Below are 15,734 nucleotides of genomic sequence, written 5' to 3' on the forward strand. Positions count from 1 at the left end.
ATGTGTTTAACAGAAGAAGCTGCCTGATGTATGATTAAGCTGTCTGTGTATTACCACATCAGTAAAGCACATGTTTACAGAAAGTTAGCACTCAAACAATACAAAAATAATTAAATTAACAAGAGTCCTGTGTATAAAGGATTAATTTTCCCAGCAGCCTACCAGCAGGGATGAAGGCTGGGTTATCAGCTCCACATAGAGATCTTTCTAGCAAAGCAACAACACCCAGAGCTGTCTTCAAGTCCCTTTCTAAGTGAACAGCACACAAAAATGTTCCTCAGAGATAAAGGAAAATTAAATGGGGGGGGGGGGGGGGGGGGGGGAGAAAAAAGAAGAAGAAGAAGAAGAAAAAGGAATGATCTATTATTTAAAATGTTTACCAGCAGAGGACACTTCTGTTAGCTCTTGGGGAAACAAAAGGATATGGTAAAGTCAGAAAAATTATGCTTTTCAAAACACTTTACAGTCAGCTCTGAAATCATATGTCTGCATAGCCTCCAGAGGCTTGAGCAGAAGGACACAAAAATATCCACTGTATTTTTCTCCCAGAGATGAAGGGAATGTATTTTTCCTTATAAAAACAAGGAAATCCACAGTTGTGCCACCCCAGGGAAGATTGGTGTCCCTGGCAGCAGCCACCAGTCCCATGGAAGAACTTGACACAGGCAGAGCTTGTGTCTCTTCTTCATCACTATTAACTGCAGTTGTTCCTTGTAGGGGGTTTAAGGAAGACACTTTACTCCTGCTCCAAAAAACACCATGGGGTAAGACAGAAGGAAGACATGCACTCCCAAGGGAAGAGGCCATTCCCCCCCACCCCAGTATTCTTGCTGCCTCTAGCCTTTCCATCCCTGACTTAGACCCAGCAGCTCTAGTCCCAGTGTGTTTCCACATGGAGGATTTGAATAAGGGAACAGAAGAAAAATATGTTTGTGATGCTGATTCCAACCTTGGTGATACTGTGATACTGTGATGTGAAATTCATGGCCAGTGCAATGAGAATTCTGCTTGCACATTATTTCATCCTTCACTTAACTGTGGTTACACATGGTGAAGGGTCTGGTTCTCTTGTGTGCTGTGAAAGGGTTAGAGCAATGGGACCCAGCCTCAGCTGGCTGCTCCGCTCTGTGGTGATGAAGACAATTAATTATGCAAGCAAAGAAGGGAGGATTAGCCCAGAAGGAAGAAGTCAGAGTGAATATGATTTGCTAAGTGACATCACAGTAATTTATAGCCTAGCACAGCTCCGTGTTTTATGTGAATTTTATTGTGTTTTGGAGAGAATTGTGTACAGTCAACCAGGTTACTCCAGCAGCAGGTAGTAGGCTTAAAATATGCGGTCTAGTTTTTTTCTTTCCAGCCACTCAGCATAATTCTTAGCAGATTTTGTTCTCTAAAGGGTAGCTAAAACTATCAACATCTCTGAGGATGTCTTTTCCTGTTGGAGGTAATGCCTAACCATATTCTCAAATTAAGAAGAGATATTCTGTGGCATCTTGAAATTTCAGTAATACCTCTGTATCATCTCCTAATATGAGTATCTGAAAATGCCCTCCATAGGCAAAATGTACTGACACTGCTGGAGAACTAATTTTCATCATATATCACAATCTCAGAACTTTTTATAAATCACAATCAAATGTTTTTGAGTAGACAGGCTTTTATTCTGAAAATAACTCTGGATTTGCAAGACAAAAAAAAAACCCAAAACAACAAAAACAACAACTAATGAAGCTGCAATTGCTTTAACAAAGTACATTTTAAAAAACAAACAAAACCCTAACATCTGAAGATTAATCATCTGACAGTGAAGAGAGGAAGGAAGGAACACAGATGATTTGCTTGTGAGTGCCAGTTTCAGATACTTCCCTCTTCAAGCATTCCCCAACATCTCTGTGCCATGGCACATTGCTCCTGGTCTTGTGCCAGCATAAATATTCTCTTGTTGCATTATGGTTCTGGGAGCTAACTGGCTTTTAGATAAAATATAATGCACTGAGTTATTTTCCTGGCAAAGGAAACACTCCAGTCTCAAGTGTGACAATCCCTAAGGCAGTGCCAGCAGAGCGAGGGCACATGTGCTACAGCATGGAGGCAGGAAGAAGCAGCTGCAGAAGTGCTATAAATTGGAGTGGCTCCTGAAATTTTCCTCTGAAGTCATGGGTTTACTTTCTACTTTTCTGGATCAGTTTTTGGTCAACACTTTTTCTCTGATGTCAGTGCTGTTATATATCCATTTTCCATAGGCAGAATTCCACTGACAAGCAAACATGTTGCTTGGGGAGTTCCTTTTGCCAATAACTATCTGCAATTATCTTTGTCATTAAAAACAAGAACTTCAGTTTCAAATTACCTTCTTGTCTGTCACAACTCCAGGTTCTCATGTGTACAATTAATTAGAGTCACACCTAACATTATAACTAGGAATTGGAAAAAGCTCTCTTAAAACAGAAAACAGAGTCCATATTTCAGTCATTAAAAAACAAAAGGAATCAAGGCTTTCCTTGATTTTGGATAGTCTGTAAATGTCTTGAGATAATACCTGGGGAAAAAAAAAAAAAAAAAAAAAAAAAAAAAAAAAAAAAAGGAAGAGATTGATCATGCAAATATTCAAGAAAACTGCACCATTTCAATACAGCTCTGCTGAGGAGCCTTAACCTTCAAGCTGCCTCACTTTGTAACCTCCGGGTGTTACTCTTAAGGAGTGTTCCAAAACTATTTACATCAGTGAATTGAATTAAGTGAAATCTGCTAATACTGTTAAAGTTCTAACAGACCCAAAGTAGAAACTTTAGGAATTCAGAGCAGGGGACCATATCTACTCCAAAGGATGGCTGAGGTTGTAAGGGAACCCTCAGGAAAAGTTCACATTTAAAAAGCACATTGAAAAAAGGCTTTAATGTGGTGGAAGCAGTGATGTACCTCCTGTTGGATTAAATGACTGTCAGGCCCACTTGACTCCACAGGGGCTCCAGCTGACTGCCTTACTTTCACCCAGTCACAAATAAATTGATACACTAGTTGTACATAGTATTATATTTCCATTTTAGCTTGAATCCTGGCCTTGCTCCTTTGCCCCTCCCTGACATTTTGCAAACTACACTCCAAGAGCAAGCAGCAGCATACAGCAAGAAACAGTTTAATACCTGTGATGGTGGTAAGCACGTGGCCCAATGCAGCAAAGAGTGAAAAAGGCAAAGGCGAAGGCTGGTAGGGACCAGGTTGCTATGGCAAACCCAAACCATTCCACAATTTCTCCAAAGTAGTTTGCTCCAGAAACATAGGTGAACAGTCCCCCTGCATCAGCAGAAAAAAATGTGTAATTTCTATAGTCATCTCAAGCACATGGAAAGTTTTCTATAAAGTCAGCAGCAGAGTATGCTACCTTTCTAATTCAGAGTCCATAACAGCAACCTAAACACACTGAGCTGAAGGAAGATGTTTTACAGGAGTCTCACATAACTCAAGAATCAAAGGCAATTCTAACCCAAAGGCTTCCAGCATTTTCACAATCATTTATTTTCATTTGGAAAAGGCCCATTAGTAGATTCAAATTTAAATTATTAATATTAGTCAATTCTCTTCTGGCCTTAAAAAATATTTTGCAACTCCACTACCTTCGGGGGATCCAGAATCTGTATCTCAGTTTTGGCTCATAGCTAATCACATCATCTACAAGAGGCAGGTAAATATTTGAAGTGAGAAACTCTAGGGGAGAGATACTGCCATCCATAGTAAGCCAGCAGGAGGAGTCAACACCAAACCCAGGAAAATCCTGGATCCCCATCCATATTGCTCTACAGACCCCGATGTTCCCTGGTTCAGTGCCCTGGCTCATGGCCACTCTTCTTCAGCAAGCCCCACCTTGAAGGAGGTGTAAAGTTTACAATTCTTTCTGGGCATGGAGACAAGTATTTCTTTCTTTGCAGCTACCTTCTACAAGGCTAAAATTCTCTTCTCTGAATTACCCAGTCCATTTCCTAGAACCTCTCCTCATAGTGCATGTTTGCAGATACTTCTGTTACTTACTGTGGACTGTCTGCAACCAGCTCATGCTAGTCCTTGCAGCTTAGAGAGGCATCTGGACCAACCACCTGTGTAGTACTTGAATCTCTACCATTATTGTCACTTTGCTGTGAATTCAATAAAAAAATATTATCTGTCCTGCTGACCTACTTTTTCAAGGAGGTAGGAGATAAGAATATACCTTGAGGAATCTTGTAAGTGACTTCCCCAGGTTTCCTCAGCTGGCGCAGCAGGAGATCACTGTGAATGTTGATTCCCATTCCTACCAGAAATAAGAGGAGGCCTAAGAAACAAACAAACAAAACAAAAATAACTAGAAAGACAGCTTTGTGTAGCTGTCCCTACTCAAGCACATATGTGAGTTTTATCTGAGAAGGCTACTGAACTGGAAAAGCATAGGTGACTGGTGACAAATAATCCTATATCTCTGTGTCAGTTGTGGGATCACAGTCCTCTGGCAACTGCATTAGTTTCAGTGTGAAGAGCAACTTTGGGAAGAACAATGACCATCCTGAATACTGTTTTGTTGGTGAGATCAGAGCACTTTCAGCTGGTTCAAGAAAAGTCTGAACTTCCCAGATGGCCATGGTCACTATTTATCGAACATCAACCAGAGGGACAAATTACCTAACTGACACTTGATGGCTGATGGCAGCCACCTACTTTTGTGGCAATTACTGCAGAGAAACTGCTGAGTTGTAGGTAAGTAGCATTGCTCTCATTTTACAGCTGGGGAAAGAGGATCACAGAGAACACAAACCCATTCACACTGGAGCCAGAAAAGGAACCTAAATCTCAGCACAGCTCAGTCCACTGCCAGTAAGGCTGCTTAAACAGAGCTATGAGCATGCACCTAGAGCAGTTACTCACTGAAGGATGATGAGGGCTTCTGGCCAGAGTAATTATTTGACCATACTCCATTCAGATGAAAAAATAGAGATATTAGATCGAGAAACTCTGCAGGTGACATGCCCTACATTTCATGCCACATTAGACACTAAGAAAGCCACCTCTGACAATGATTTGGTAGCAACAAAAGAAATAGAGGTGGTGTGTACCACAGACCAAGTGCTGATGAAACCTCAATGCTTCCAGTAGCAACAGAAGATTGGTAAGAGTCTGTACATCAGGAATCTACTGCTTGGGGCTTATTTAATATTTCAAGTACTGCTAATGCTGATTACTTCCCCCTTCCTCCCCCCTCTCCCCTCCCCATTAAATATGTATTTAATTTATTTTGCAAATTATGTGATGTGGTGTTTTCTTTGTTGGATATGGGTGCTCTTACTAAACAATGTCAAGAATTCTTAAGATGTGATGCTGTCTGAAAAGACTGAACATACCTCCACAGTCTGTAATAGGGTACAGAAAGTGCCTTCTTATTTTGTACTTGTCATATCCAAAACATTTCCTCAGACTTCCATGTTAACCTTCATTTCTGTGCGTGCACTTAAAAAATATCCTCTATGCAGCATCAAAAGTGCAATGCCACCTAGCTGCTTCTGCTCAGTTATTCTCTCAGGAATTGTACAGGAAATTCAGCTAGGCTATTAAATTACAGAATCTAAAGGAACCATATTAACATACAACCAGACAGTGCATAATCTCTAATCTTCCTACATGTCTTACATGAGAAAAAAGGGCCCTCTGCCTCTACAGCCTCATTTATGCTGGGGTTTTGCCCTTCTTTTCTCTCTTGGTCATAATAGCTGCATCAAGTGTAAAGCTCCTTGATGGGGAAGAGAAAGCCACAGTTTGCATTTGCACATTGCTACTTCTGGGTGGAAACTTCTGGCTGTGCAAGGGCACATCCCTGTTCAGCTGAGGCCTGAGACTGCATGTCTGCAGCCCATAGCAGCGGGAGGCTCTGGAGTGGTGTCAGTAAAACAAGGTTGGTGATTGGAAATCAGCACATTACATTATATGCCTTCAAAGATAGCTGCCTAGAAGAAAAAGTCACTGCACATTTATTTGTTTTATCTGGGCCAGCAGGCAGGTTTTGTACTGACATCCATCACAACTGATTTGACTCACATGTTTGGTGAAGATTATGACATGATTCAAAAAGCTTACAAATTGCTTGGAGATTAGACCTTGGGAATCCTGCAGCTGTAATTACCTGATGTAAATCTGACGTCGGTGCACCAATCACTTGGGTATTCAGCACAGTAAATCAAGTAGTACCCCTGGAGGAAGCCATTATATATACAGAATAACGTGCCAAAAAAAAGCAATTGCAGTGGGAAAGGTCTGCCTCTAGTGAAGAAGGGATAAATAAATGTCCTAAGGTAGATAAGAAAACAAAGTCAGCACATTACGCATGATAACATTTCATTTGCAATTCCTCTGCTGTAGGAAAAAAATTAACAAAACAAAAATATAAAAAGTCAATAAATGTTAAAAAAAACAACAACCACAAATAAAACAAAACTGTAACAAGATCAGCAGCTAATGGGAACTGCAGACAGTTTTCCATGTCCTACAGGACTGAACGTGAGGTGGAAAGATGGAAATCTCAAGCAGAGTCACTGCTGCTGGGAATGTCTCTCTGTCTTCCTTCTCCCTTGTGGGCAAAATGAGGAAATTGTGCCCACAAACAGCATTTTTCTTTTAAGACTTTAGCTGCCTTTTGCTATAATGTTGCAGAGGGCTGAGCAAAGGATGCTGTGGAGGCATATGGACATGCTGTTTTTCAAACCCAAGTGTTGTAGAGTAGCATCATTTGCAATATCAATTCCCCAAATGAGCATTGCTATGCCACAAGCACTGTGGTTATGGAAAAGACATTTCTGATCCCACTACAAGGACTGAACTTTGAGTGTTTTAGCCCATGCTGGCAGATAGAGTTGAAGGAAGTGTTGAGACCCCCTCTGGCTCTCTCATTCCCCACAGTTTATAGCCTAAGATGTAAACCCCTTTCCTAGGCTCCCATCCAGAAATTTCCACTCATCTCCATCACAGAGTAGCTCTGTCCTGCTGTGCTTTGGCACTGTGATGCTAATATTTCAGTGCCAGTATTTGCCTCACCTTTGTGCTTTCAAACGTTTCTTTAAAATAAGAAGAGCTAAAAACCTGGGTTTAATATGATAAACAACAAGAATTGCATGCAGCAGCTTCCTTAGACAAAAGCTCTGCTAACACTAGCATTAACAAGGGGGGGCAAGTAATTTGTGCTTGTATAGTCCTAATTTTCACATATCTTTGGTTTAGCTGTGTGTGTATCCCTCTTGACACTTTGGACAATCCATATCATCCCTGGGAGAGTGAAATGGAGAAGCTATATTCATTTATGTCAGGTATTTTCTTACCTGGACAATTAAGTTCTGTAAATGGCAAAATCTACACTCTTACTTTCTTTCTTTTGCCCTCTTGGGCCTTGGATGGTAATTATCATACCAGTATATAAGCACTGCTGAGAAGTAATCCACATCCCAGGTTGCCAATACCAACTTAAGCAAGCTGAGGCATAAAATTTCATAACATTATAAATCTAGATTAATCATACTCTGTGTCTGAAAGTGAGTAAGCAAAGTACAAGCAACAACAGGTTAAGGTATCACCACTTTCCAAAGCAAGGTAGGCCAAATTTCCAGCAATTAAGTCAGTTGCAATGTTCTAAACGTTTCTCAATATAGTGAAACCTAAAAGATGTATAGGGAATAATTTACAGGGATAGGTAGCACATTAGTCATATTTATTACAGTATGAAAAGGAATGCTCTTTAAAGTATTTTTACCAAGAATTATTGGGTTTGCCCTTTTGGAATGGGAAGTTGGAATTACAAGTAGGCAAAGCGAGCTTTAGCAGTCTTACCTGCCTGTTGAAGTAATATTGACAAATTGGCCCTGAATAGCTCTGAGAAAAAGTGGGAAACTTGCAAATGTGAACTCTGTAAAAGCAAACAGTATGGAAGACTGGATGTTATTAAGCCCCATAAAGTAAGTCTAAGAGGGGAATTTATACAGTAGATTGGAGCGGGACTTGCGCTGTTTTATCTTTTGTCAAAACCAATTATGTTTGTGAGCATCTTAATATTTACAGCTGATGCAGACAGAAGTTTCTAGCATGAGCTGGAATTTCTCAGCTCCCAGCAAAGTTGATTGTTGCAGTGGTGCTTTCTGATGCTGCTGTTATGGGGAAAAGGGTTATAAGCTCTTGAAAGGCAACTTGTCCTGCAGTAACAGGAGGCCAAAACCCAGCTGTAGACCTGTCTACCATGGATGCAGTGGCTGCAGGACAGAAAGAACCAGCATGCAAAGTCAAAGTATAATTGCAAGGGAGCCAGGAAGCATCAACTTGCTTTTTTCTGTTGAGGGAGTAAAATCCTAGCATTGTTGAAATCTAACCCCACAGCAGTTTTAAAAATCCAAGTCAGGAATTCATCCAAGAATATTTGTTGTGGAACAACTTCTCCAAGGAAATCTGCTTGGGCCTGCAAATCCAGAAGCCAGATTAGGTTCGCTGTAGCTGAGTGCCCTAAGTCTTTCTTTTAATACAGCACTTGCCAGCTTGAACTACATAGCTACTTGAGGGTGCAAACATTATTGGTGATGGGTTTTGAAAAAAAGCAACTGAGATAAAGCAGGGACATTTAATTCCATTAATTCCATGGAGGATTGTGCATCTCTGCTGAAATTATTTTGCAGTGTGAAAATCAAAAGGGGAGCAAAGGCTGACATTTTAGAATAACAGGATAAAATGGCCTTTTGGATTTAGACCAATGACAAATTTGGCCTTTTTCTTTCAGAGCAGTATTGGTAACTAATTCTTTATTCCTTTATTATCTATACTGGCCAAAGGTACTGCATCTGATTAAATTATTGCCAACAGATTCTTTCAAATAAGTGAATAATAAATTATTAATTTTCTTTTCCATCATTTATTTTTCAGAACAAGTTTTGAAGCAAAAACCATTCAGCATCATATCACATTTAATCTTAAAGTCCAGATCCTTGAAAACTCCAGAGATCTTTATTTAACCTGAGGGCAACTATAGGTTTGTTCTTCTTTCCACAGAAAGCAGAAATCTTCTCACAAATTTTACCATAATTCACTAAGAGTAGGCTCTCAGTCCTCTTCCAACATCTTGTTAATTGGAGATGTTCATATTGCTGCTGTGACTTCTCCTCTCCATGGCCCAGATGCAGTAGCAGTTCCTGTTTTCCAGTCCGGAAACTTGAGGTGTTTCAAGTGCTCATGATGTATTTACAGCTTGAGCAACTGAGTCGAGAGTTCAGGGCTGGCAGATGAGCAGAGGGGCACCTGGCTTGTTTCCACTCATCACCTTGTGGTCACCAGCCTGCTTTTGTATCTGCATATCTAGCCCTTTGTCACCAGACCCTTTCCAAGGTCTAACTGGTATGAATTAGAGGCCAGCAGGGCCTTTCCATTTGAAGGAGGGTGCTGACCATCATCCAGCTTATCTACCCATGCTGAGCCACTGTCTGAATGTCCTGTGATGCTGGCCACCCTTCAGAAGAGAGTTATGGACTTCTGACTAGAGCCATTCTGAGTCCCTGCAGAGATTTTTTGGCTCCTCTTGGAGGACAGGGATAGGGCCTGCCCTGCATCCCTGATGAGAATGAACCAATGGTGCCTAAGAACTGTTTCCACACAGTCTGAGCTTCCTCACTTATCTCACCCAGACATACAAAAGGTGTGGAATGCTGCTGGTCCAAGTGAAGGCAGACAGTCAGGGCCCCATGAGGGTGATTGTTGCAGCCATTGTTCCGAGGGCAGCTACTGGACATGTGCAGAGTGCATGATTCCTTAGTTAACCCATTCCTTAGTACGCTGCATAGACCAAAACAGTAACATTCCATGTGTGCCAAGAATAATGTCCTAATGTTGGCACCCTTTGATTGGAACATGCTGCAGAAGCCACCTCCTTGACATGTTGGCACCTCTTGTTGGGAAAAGACTTTAGCTTATATATGTGGTTGGATTTTACTGGCTAAGGGGATAACAAAGAATATATAAACAGCCACTCTGAGCAATAGTTACTTCACTTAGATCTTCAGTTAGGGCTTAGGTTAGGGACTTCTGCTTCTGTTAGTTGGCTACTTCTGGCAAGGGCTGTGGTTTAGAGATGCTGTGAGGGACATGCTTGGGACTTCTGTTAGCTGCTTCATCTGTTAAGGGCTTCTGGGACTTATTCTGTAAGTGGGACTCTGAGGCTCTGTAATGCTGGTGATTCTACAATACAGCAGTAAAGGACTTCTGGGAGGACTTCTGGGAGGACTTCTGCGATTCTCTGCTCTCTGCATTTCTGGAATCTTGTTACTACATGGCAATGGTGTTTGTGCCTTCATTTGTCACCCAATGGCAGCCCAAATCAGGGAACAGGTGATGCCCTCAGGACCCTTGCATCTCACATGTACACTGTGAATGCTCCACAACTGGCCAGGGATATGCATTGGAAACAGTGGGTATGGCCACAATAATTCCAGAGACACAGGTGGGCTAGCTGTGTCCTTCCTGCAGGAGAAAGACACCCTGCTACATCCAGAGCATGTATCACAGCCACTTGTCTTGCTCCTGTGAAACATTCTTGGTGTTGGCACTTCTTACTGCTTTATTGGTACCTTCTCAACCAAAGGCCTCTTTGAGTCAGAAGACACACTCTCTAGCTCCTTCCCCCTCTGCCCTGGCCTTTGTTGCTGTCCAGGGCACCCAGAGGGAGAAGCCATCCTGGTAGGTGCAAACATGGTTTCCTCTCCCTGACCTGCTTCTGCATGCTTATTCCTTGGATGCTTTCAGGAAGGGATGGGTAGTGCAGTGGGCACTCAACCCCAATTTCACCCTTGGTATTCTGGTTTAGTTTTGACCCTTTGACTCTCACCCAGTCCTTTCTCTTGTCACTGTTTGGGACTATTATTATTTCCTTCATCATTATTTGACCTCTCTCTAGGCTTTTTACTGAAGCTGTCTTCTAAGGGAAATGCTTTTGGTTTTCTGAGTTCCCACAAAAATCTTTACCAGAGGTGACAGGTAAAGCTATGTAATTTGTATCACACCAACTACAGGCCAATTAGACCTGAAAGGACTTCTCTAGTATGAAACAGTGGAGTTCCCTTCAATCTATCTTGTGAGAAAGTTGGAAAGATTGGTGTCCAAACCAATTAATGGCATGGGAATCTTTGCCATAGGTCATCACTGTAATCACATTGCTGGGGAGCTGCTGATACCCTTGGCATACCTGACCACTTGAATGAAGGTTCAAAATGTTCACAAACATGCTGAACTTCTACCTGTGGTATCTGTGATGTCCTGCACAAAGCTTCAAATTATTCTGGAGTCTTACAGATGACATATGACATGTCCCAAAGATACCTGCTGCTGAAGAGTCTGTGCTGAAGTTTGTACACACATTCTCTTTTTGAGCCCAATCCTGTAGGTTATTTGTGGATTGTACTCTGAGGTGATTTTTTTAACTTCTACTGTTTTTAAATTGTGTTACATTGATTCCCATTGAATGCTTATAGGGGAACACTGTCAAGACTGTTCTTCCTGTATAGTCAACCAGGGCACAATCTGGCACCTAATTTTCTTGTGCCTAGGTGGACACTTTTCCATTGCCGCAGACTGGGTTTAAATAAATGTAACAGTTAAAATGTCAGTTCTAATTGGTAGGCAATCTTGCCATCAGTTCAAAAGGAAGGTAAAACAAAATACCCCAAAATACTTTCAAAAGTGAAACAAAGGATTTTAACTCTTGCTCATCATGATGTCTACAGATGGATGGTGTCACGAACTGGAGTAGAGCCTCCTTACCCCTCATTCCTTCCCTCAGACATCCTACCCTGTGATGCTTTGCCCTTCTCCACTTATTCTTGTGAAAGCTGGGCATATTTAAACAAAGAGAGCAAGTAGGTTATTATCAACCACTTGTGCTGAGCAGGGTGGACCATGTTTCTTTTGCTAAGAAGGTGAGATACACTCCAACAGAGGCTCAGGAACAAAATTTGAGCTACAACTTGGGTCACGCACACACAAGCAAGACAGGTAGGAATGCTGGATGTGCTATTAAGCCTCTGGCAATACCCATTGCAGGTCCAGAAGAGACAGCAGATGTCTTGACTCTAATATTGCAGGTGTATCTCATCTCTTGATGTAAGGAAAGCTGTAAACTGAGGATCTGGGCTTTTCTTCTGGAGCTGATGTCTAGCTGCAGGTGCCTACAGAGTCCATCAGTGCAGAGGTTTGCGCAGTGGCTATGTGTGCCACTTAGTGATTGACAGCCACAGGGCACATCTTCCTCATTGGGGCAGGGGGCACTCTGTGCACAAGTCCTGCATCACTGGGACTGTATGAAAACATCAGCTAATTGTAATCACTTGCTGGTCCAAGGTCCGGTTTATAAACTCAACTTAAATCATTGTCTAGTAACTGTGATGGCAGCAAGACAAATCCCTTTCTATTTTAATCAGATTTAAAGATCTTGCTATGACTTTCCAAATCACATGGAAAACATCCTACTTCCATGTTCCTCCAAAGATCTTTGGATAAACTACTGACAATTGTAATTTAAGGAACTAGAAAGATACAGATATTACTGAAAAGCTGACAATTCAGCAATGTAAAACAATAGTAAACTTGTCATGTCAGGTTCATTTCCACACATTATGCTAAAAAAAAGGTGCTCAGTCTACAGTTCTTGGTATGTTTGTAGTTTAATTGTGAATTCATCCTGCCTGAAGCCTTTGTCTATAGATACTCTTTGTGTTTTTTTAGCAGCAGGTTCAGGGTTGAATGAAAACTTCTGGCAGGAGCAGACTCGTTTTTCCTGGGCAAGAGACACAGGTACACATCTGACCAAGAGATAGGAGGACTGAGGAAACCCTGAGATAGATGGCACCATGCTTGCATTTGAGGACTTCTTGAGAAGAAGGGCAACTGGGCAGCAATGATTTAAGGCAAAGACAGCAGTAACACAGAAGGATTCAGTATCGAAATAAGAGCTGTGGAAGAAACTGCCACACTGAACCACACTTGGTAAGACTAGGAGACAAAGGAGGATAAGTACAGGTTACAGACACTTCCAATTCCTTTAATAAAGAGAAGAAACAGTTGAAAGGTTTGGAATGCATACTCATTTGCACATTTCAGGGGATAAAATGTATTCCATTTAAGGAATAAATTTAGAAGGTAGCAGCTGTTCTGGGCAACTGATGACTATTTACTGCACTTTCATTTGAATGAAAGAAAGAACTGGTTGTAGGTGTTAAGGTTGGTGGTAATCTTTGCTGTAGTGACCACAACATGTCATAGTTTAATATTGACAGACAAAGAAGCAGGGTGATAAGTAAACCCTGGACTTTTAGAGGGCTAATGTTGCCTTCTTCAAAACTCTACTTGGAAGTATCCAGTGGGCTAGTGTGAGAGACTAGAAGTTTGTCTCTCTTGGTGTGACTCAACAAAGATAAAATCACTTGCTGCTTGCCCAGACAATAGCTGATATGTGTTGGGCAGAGCCACTGGAACAACTCTTGGAAGGTGCAAAGATAACATCATGATAACTGGACTGCAGCTGGCCTACAACAATGGTCCAAGGACCCAGCCATCACACCTTCAGGACAAGATCATTTTCCAGCCATCAGATACCCCAGGAAGGGAGGATGGTGAGACAATGGATTCACCACCTGTTTCCTGATGTGTAAGGAGTGTGGGGGCAGGTAGATGGAGAAGGAGGAGGCGGAGACCCCCCCTCCATCCAGACCCCTGCCCAAACACACAGGAGTGCACAAAAAGATTTCCTGGGGAATGATACCTGGATACTTACCTAAGGATTATTTCCTGGCCCTGAATTCCTGAGGGACAATACTTGGACACATAACTAAGGACTAAAAACTGTATAAAAGACTTGAGCCACTACTGGCTTGGTAGAAGAAAAACGCAGAAGAAAAACAGAGATGAAGGAAAACACAGAAGAACCATGCTGCTGAGAAGGAAAAGCCCAGGACAATGCTGGTCCGGAGAAAAGAGGCCATGGAGCCTGGAAGAAGCAGACTGAACCCTCTCTCCGTGTCCTAAGATCTGCCTGCTGCAACTCATGCAGCTGAAGAGGCTGCCCAGAGGACCACATCTCTTCTCCAGCCAAAGCCTCAGCACCCTTGCTCTACAGACCCAACATCTCCTGCAGCACCTTTCCTCCACAGACTTGAACTGTCTTGGGTGGGTGAGGGGTGTGGTAATATAATTCCTTTCCTCTTCTCTATTTTCTCCCTCTCCCCTTCTTATTTCCACTTTATTTATGTAATAAATAATCTAGCTGCTGATATTTTGGCCTCGTTTGTGCCTCTAATTTCACAACACAGGAATATTCAAAAGAACTTGAGTCTCTTTCCCTCTCCGGACCGAGACAGCTAGGGATCTAGAAGGAAGGGGGACCCAAGAGAACTGGTTAATATTCAAACATCACCTCCTCCAAGCTCAAGAAAAATGTATTCCCTTGAAAAAAAAATAATCAAGTAAGGGAGGCATAAGACCTGCATGGATAAGCAAGGAGCTCTTAGAAAAACTCAAAAAGAAAAAGGATGTTTATAATATGTGGGGAAAAAAGTCTGGAGGATTTCAGAAACATTGCCAGAGAATGCAGAGATGGAACAATAAAGGCCAAGGCCCTCTTGGAACTAAGTCTTGTCAGGGGGGTGAAAGAGAACAAGAGCTTTTTCAAATACATCAGTGACAAAAGGAAGGGCAGAGAGGAGGTGGGCCCACAACTGAATGATATGGGAGATATGGTAACTGATTATGCAGAGACGGCAGAGTTGCTGAATGACTTCTTTGCCTCAGTCTTTACTCCTAAGACCAGCCCTCAGGAACCTCAGTCTCTGGAAGCAAGGGAGCAGAACTAGAGGGAAGAGCACACTCCACTAGTCAGTCAGGACCAGGTTAGAGATCTCTTGTACCAACTGAAGATACACAAATCCATGGGCCCTGATGGGGTGCATCCATGAGTGCTAAGAGATCTGGCTGATGCTGTTGCTGAACCTCTCTCCATCATTTTTGAAAAGTCATGGAGAACAGGAGAGGTGCCTGATGACTTGAAGAAAGCAAATGTCACTCCAGTCTTCAAAAAAGGCAAGAAGGAGGACCCTTCTGATAGCCTCCTATGAAACCATGACCAAATGGGTAGATGAGGGAAGAGCAGTGGATGTCATATACCTTGACTTCAGTAAAGCTTTTGATACTGCCTCCCATAACATCCTCATAGAAAAGCTCAGGAAATGTGCATAGATGGCTGGTCTGTGAGGTGGATTGAAAACTGACTCAACAACAGAGTTCAGAGGGTCTTCATCAGTGGCACAGAGGGTGTTCCCCAGGGATCAGTACTGGGCCCAGTTGTGTTCAGTATCTTTAAGGTCATTAAACCTGGATGAGGGGATTGAGAGTACCCTCAGCAAGTTCACTGATGATACAAAACTAGGTGAGAGGTGGTCAACACCCCATCAGGCTGTGCTGCCATCCAACAAGAGCTGGGTGAAAGCAAACCTCATGAAGTTCAATAAGGACAAGTGCAGCGCCTTGTATCTGGAGAGGAATAACAGCAGGCACCAGTACAAGCTAGGGGTTACCCTGTTGGAAAGCAGCTCCATGGAGAAAGTCCTTGGAGTGCTGGTGGACAGCAAGTTCTCCATAGAACAACAATGTGCCCTTGTGACCAAGAGAGCCAAAGGTATCCTGGGGTGCATCAAGAAAAGTGTGTC

General features: G+C 42.3%; 1 protein-coding gene across 2 annotated transcripts in view; it reads right to left on the minus strand.

Moving 5' to 3' along the window:
- Positions 1 to 1,287: 1,287 nt before the first annotated feature.
- The window catches only part of SRD5A2 (steroid 5 alpha-reductase 2), a 49,041-nt gene continuing 34,594 nt past the window's right edge, over positions 1,288 to 15,734 (minus strand). The window contains exons 2-5 of one of the 2 annotated variants that reach the window (XM_068155894.1): positions 6,146 to 6,309; positions 4,208 to 4,288; positions 3,147 to 3,297; positions 1,288 to 2,542 (exon numbers count right to left, since the gene is read on the minus strand). In XM_068155894.1, coding sequence (XP_068011995.1) covers positions 2,476 to 2,542; positions 3,147 to 3,297; positions 4,208 to 4,288; positions 6,146 to 6,309 — 463 coding nt within the window. In that variant the 3' untranslated portion in view covers positions 1,288 to 2,475. Of the gene's footprint in view, positions 2,543 to 3,146; positions 3,298 to 4,207; positions 4,310 to 6,145; positions 6,310 to 15,734 lie in introns of both variants that reach the window. The other variant, XM_068155884.1, reaches the window with a different exon arrangement.

The sequence above is a fragment of the Melanerpes formicivorus genome, unplaced genomic scaffold (assembly GCF_026170545.1).
Source record: "Melanerpes formicivorus ecotype bairdi unplaced genomic scaffold, bMelFor1.0.p_v2 SCAF_2, whole genome shotgun sequence".
In the NCBI taxonomy this organism is placed as follows: domain Eukaryota; kingdom Metazoa; phylum Chordata; class Aves; order Piciformes; family Picidae; genus Melanerpes; species Melanerpes formicivorus.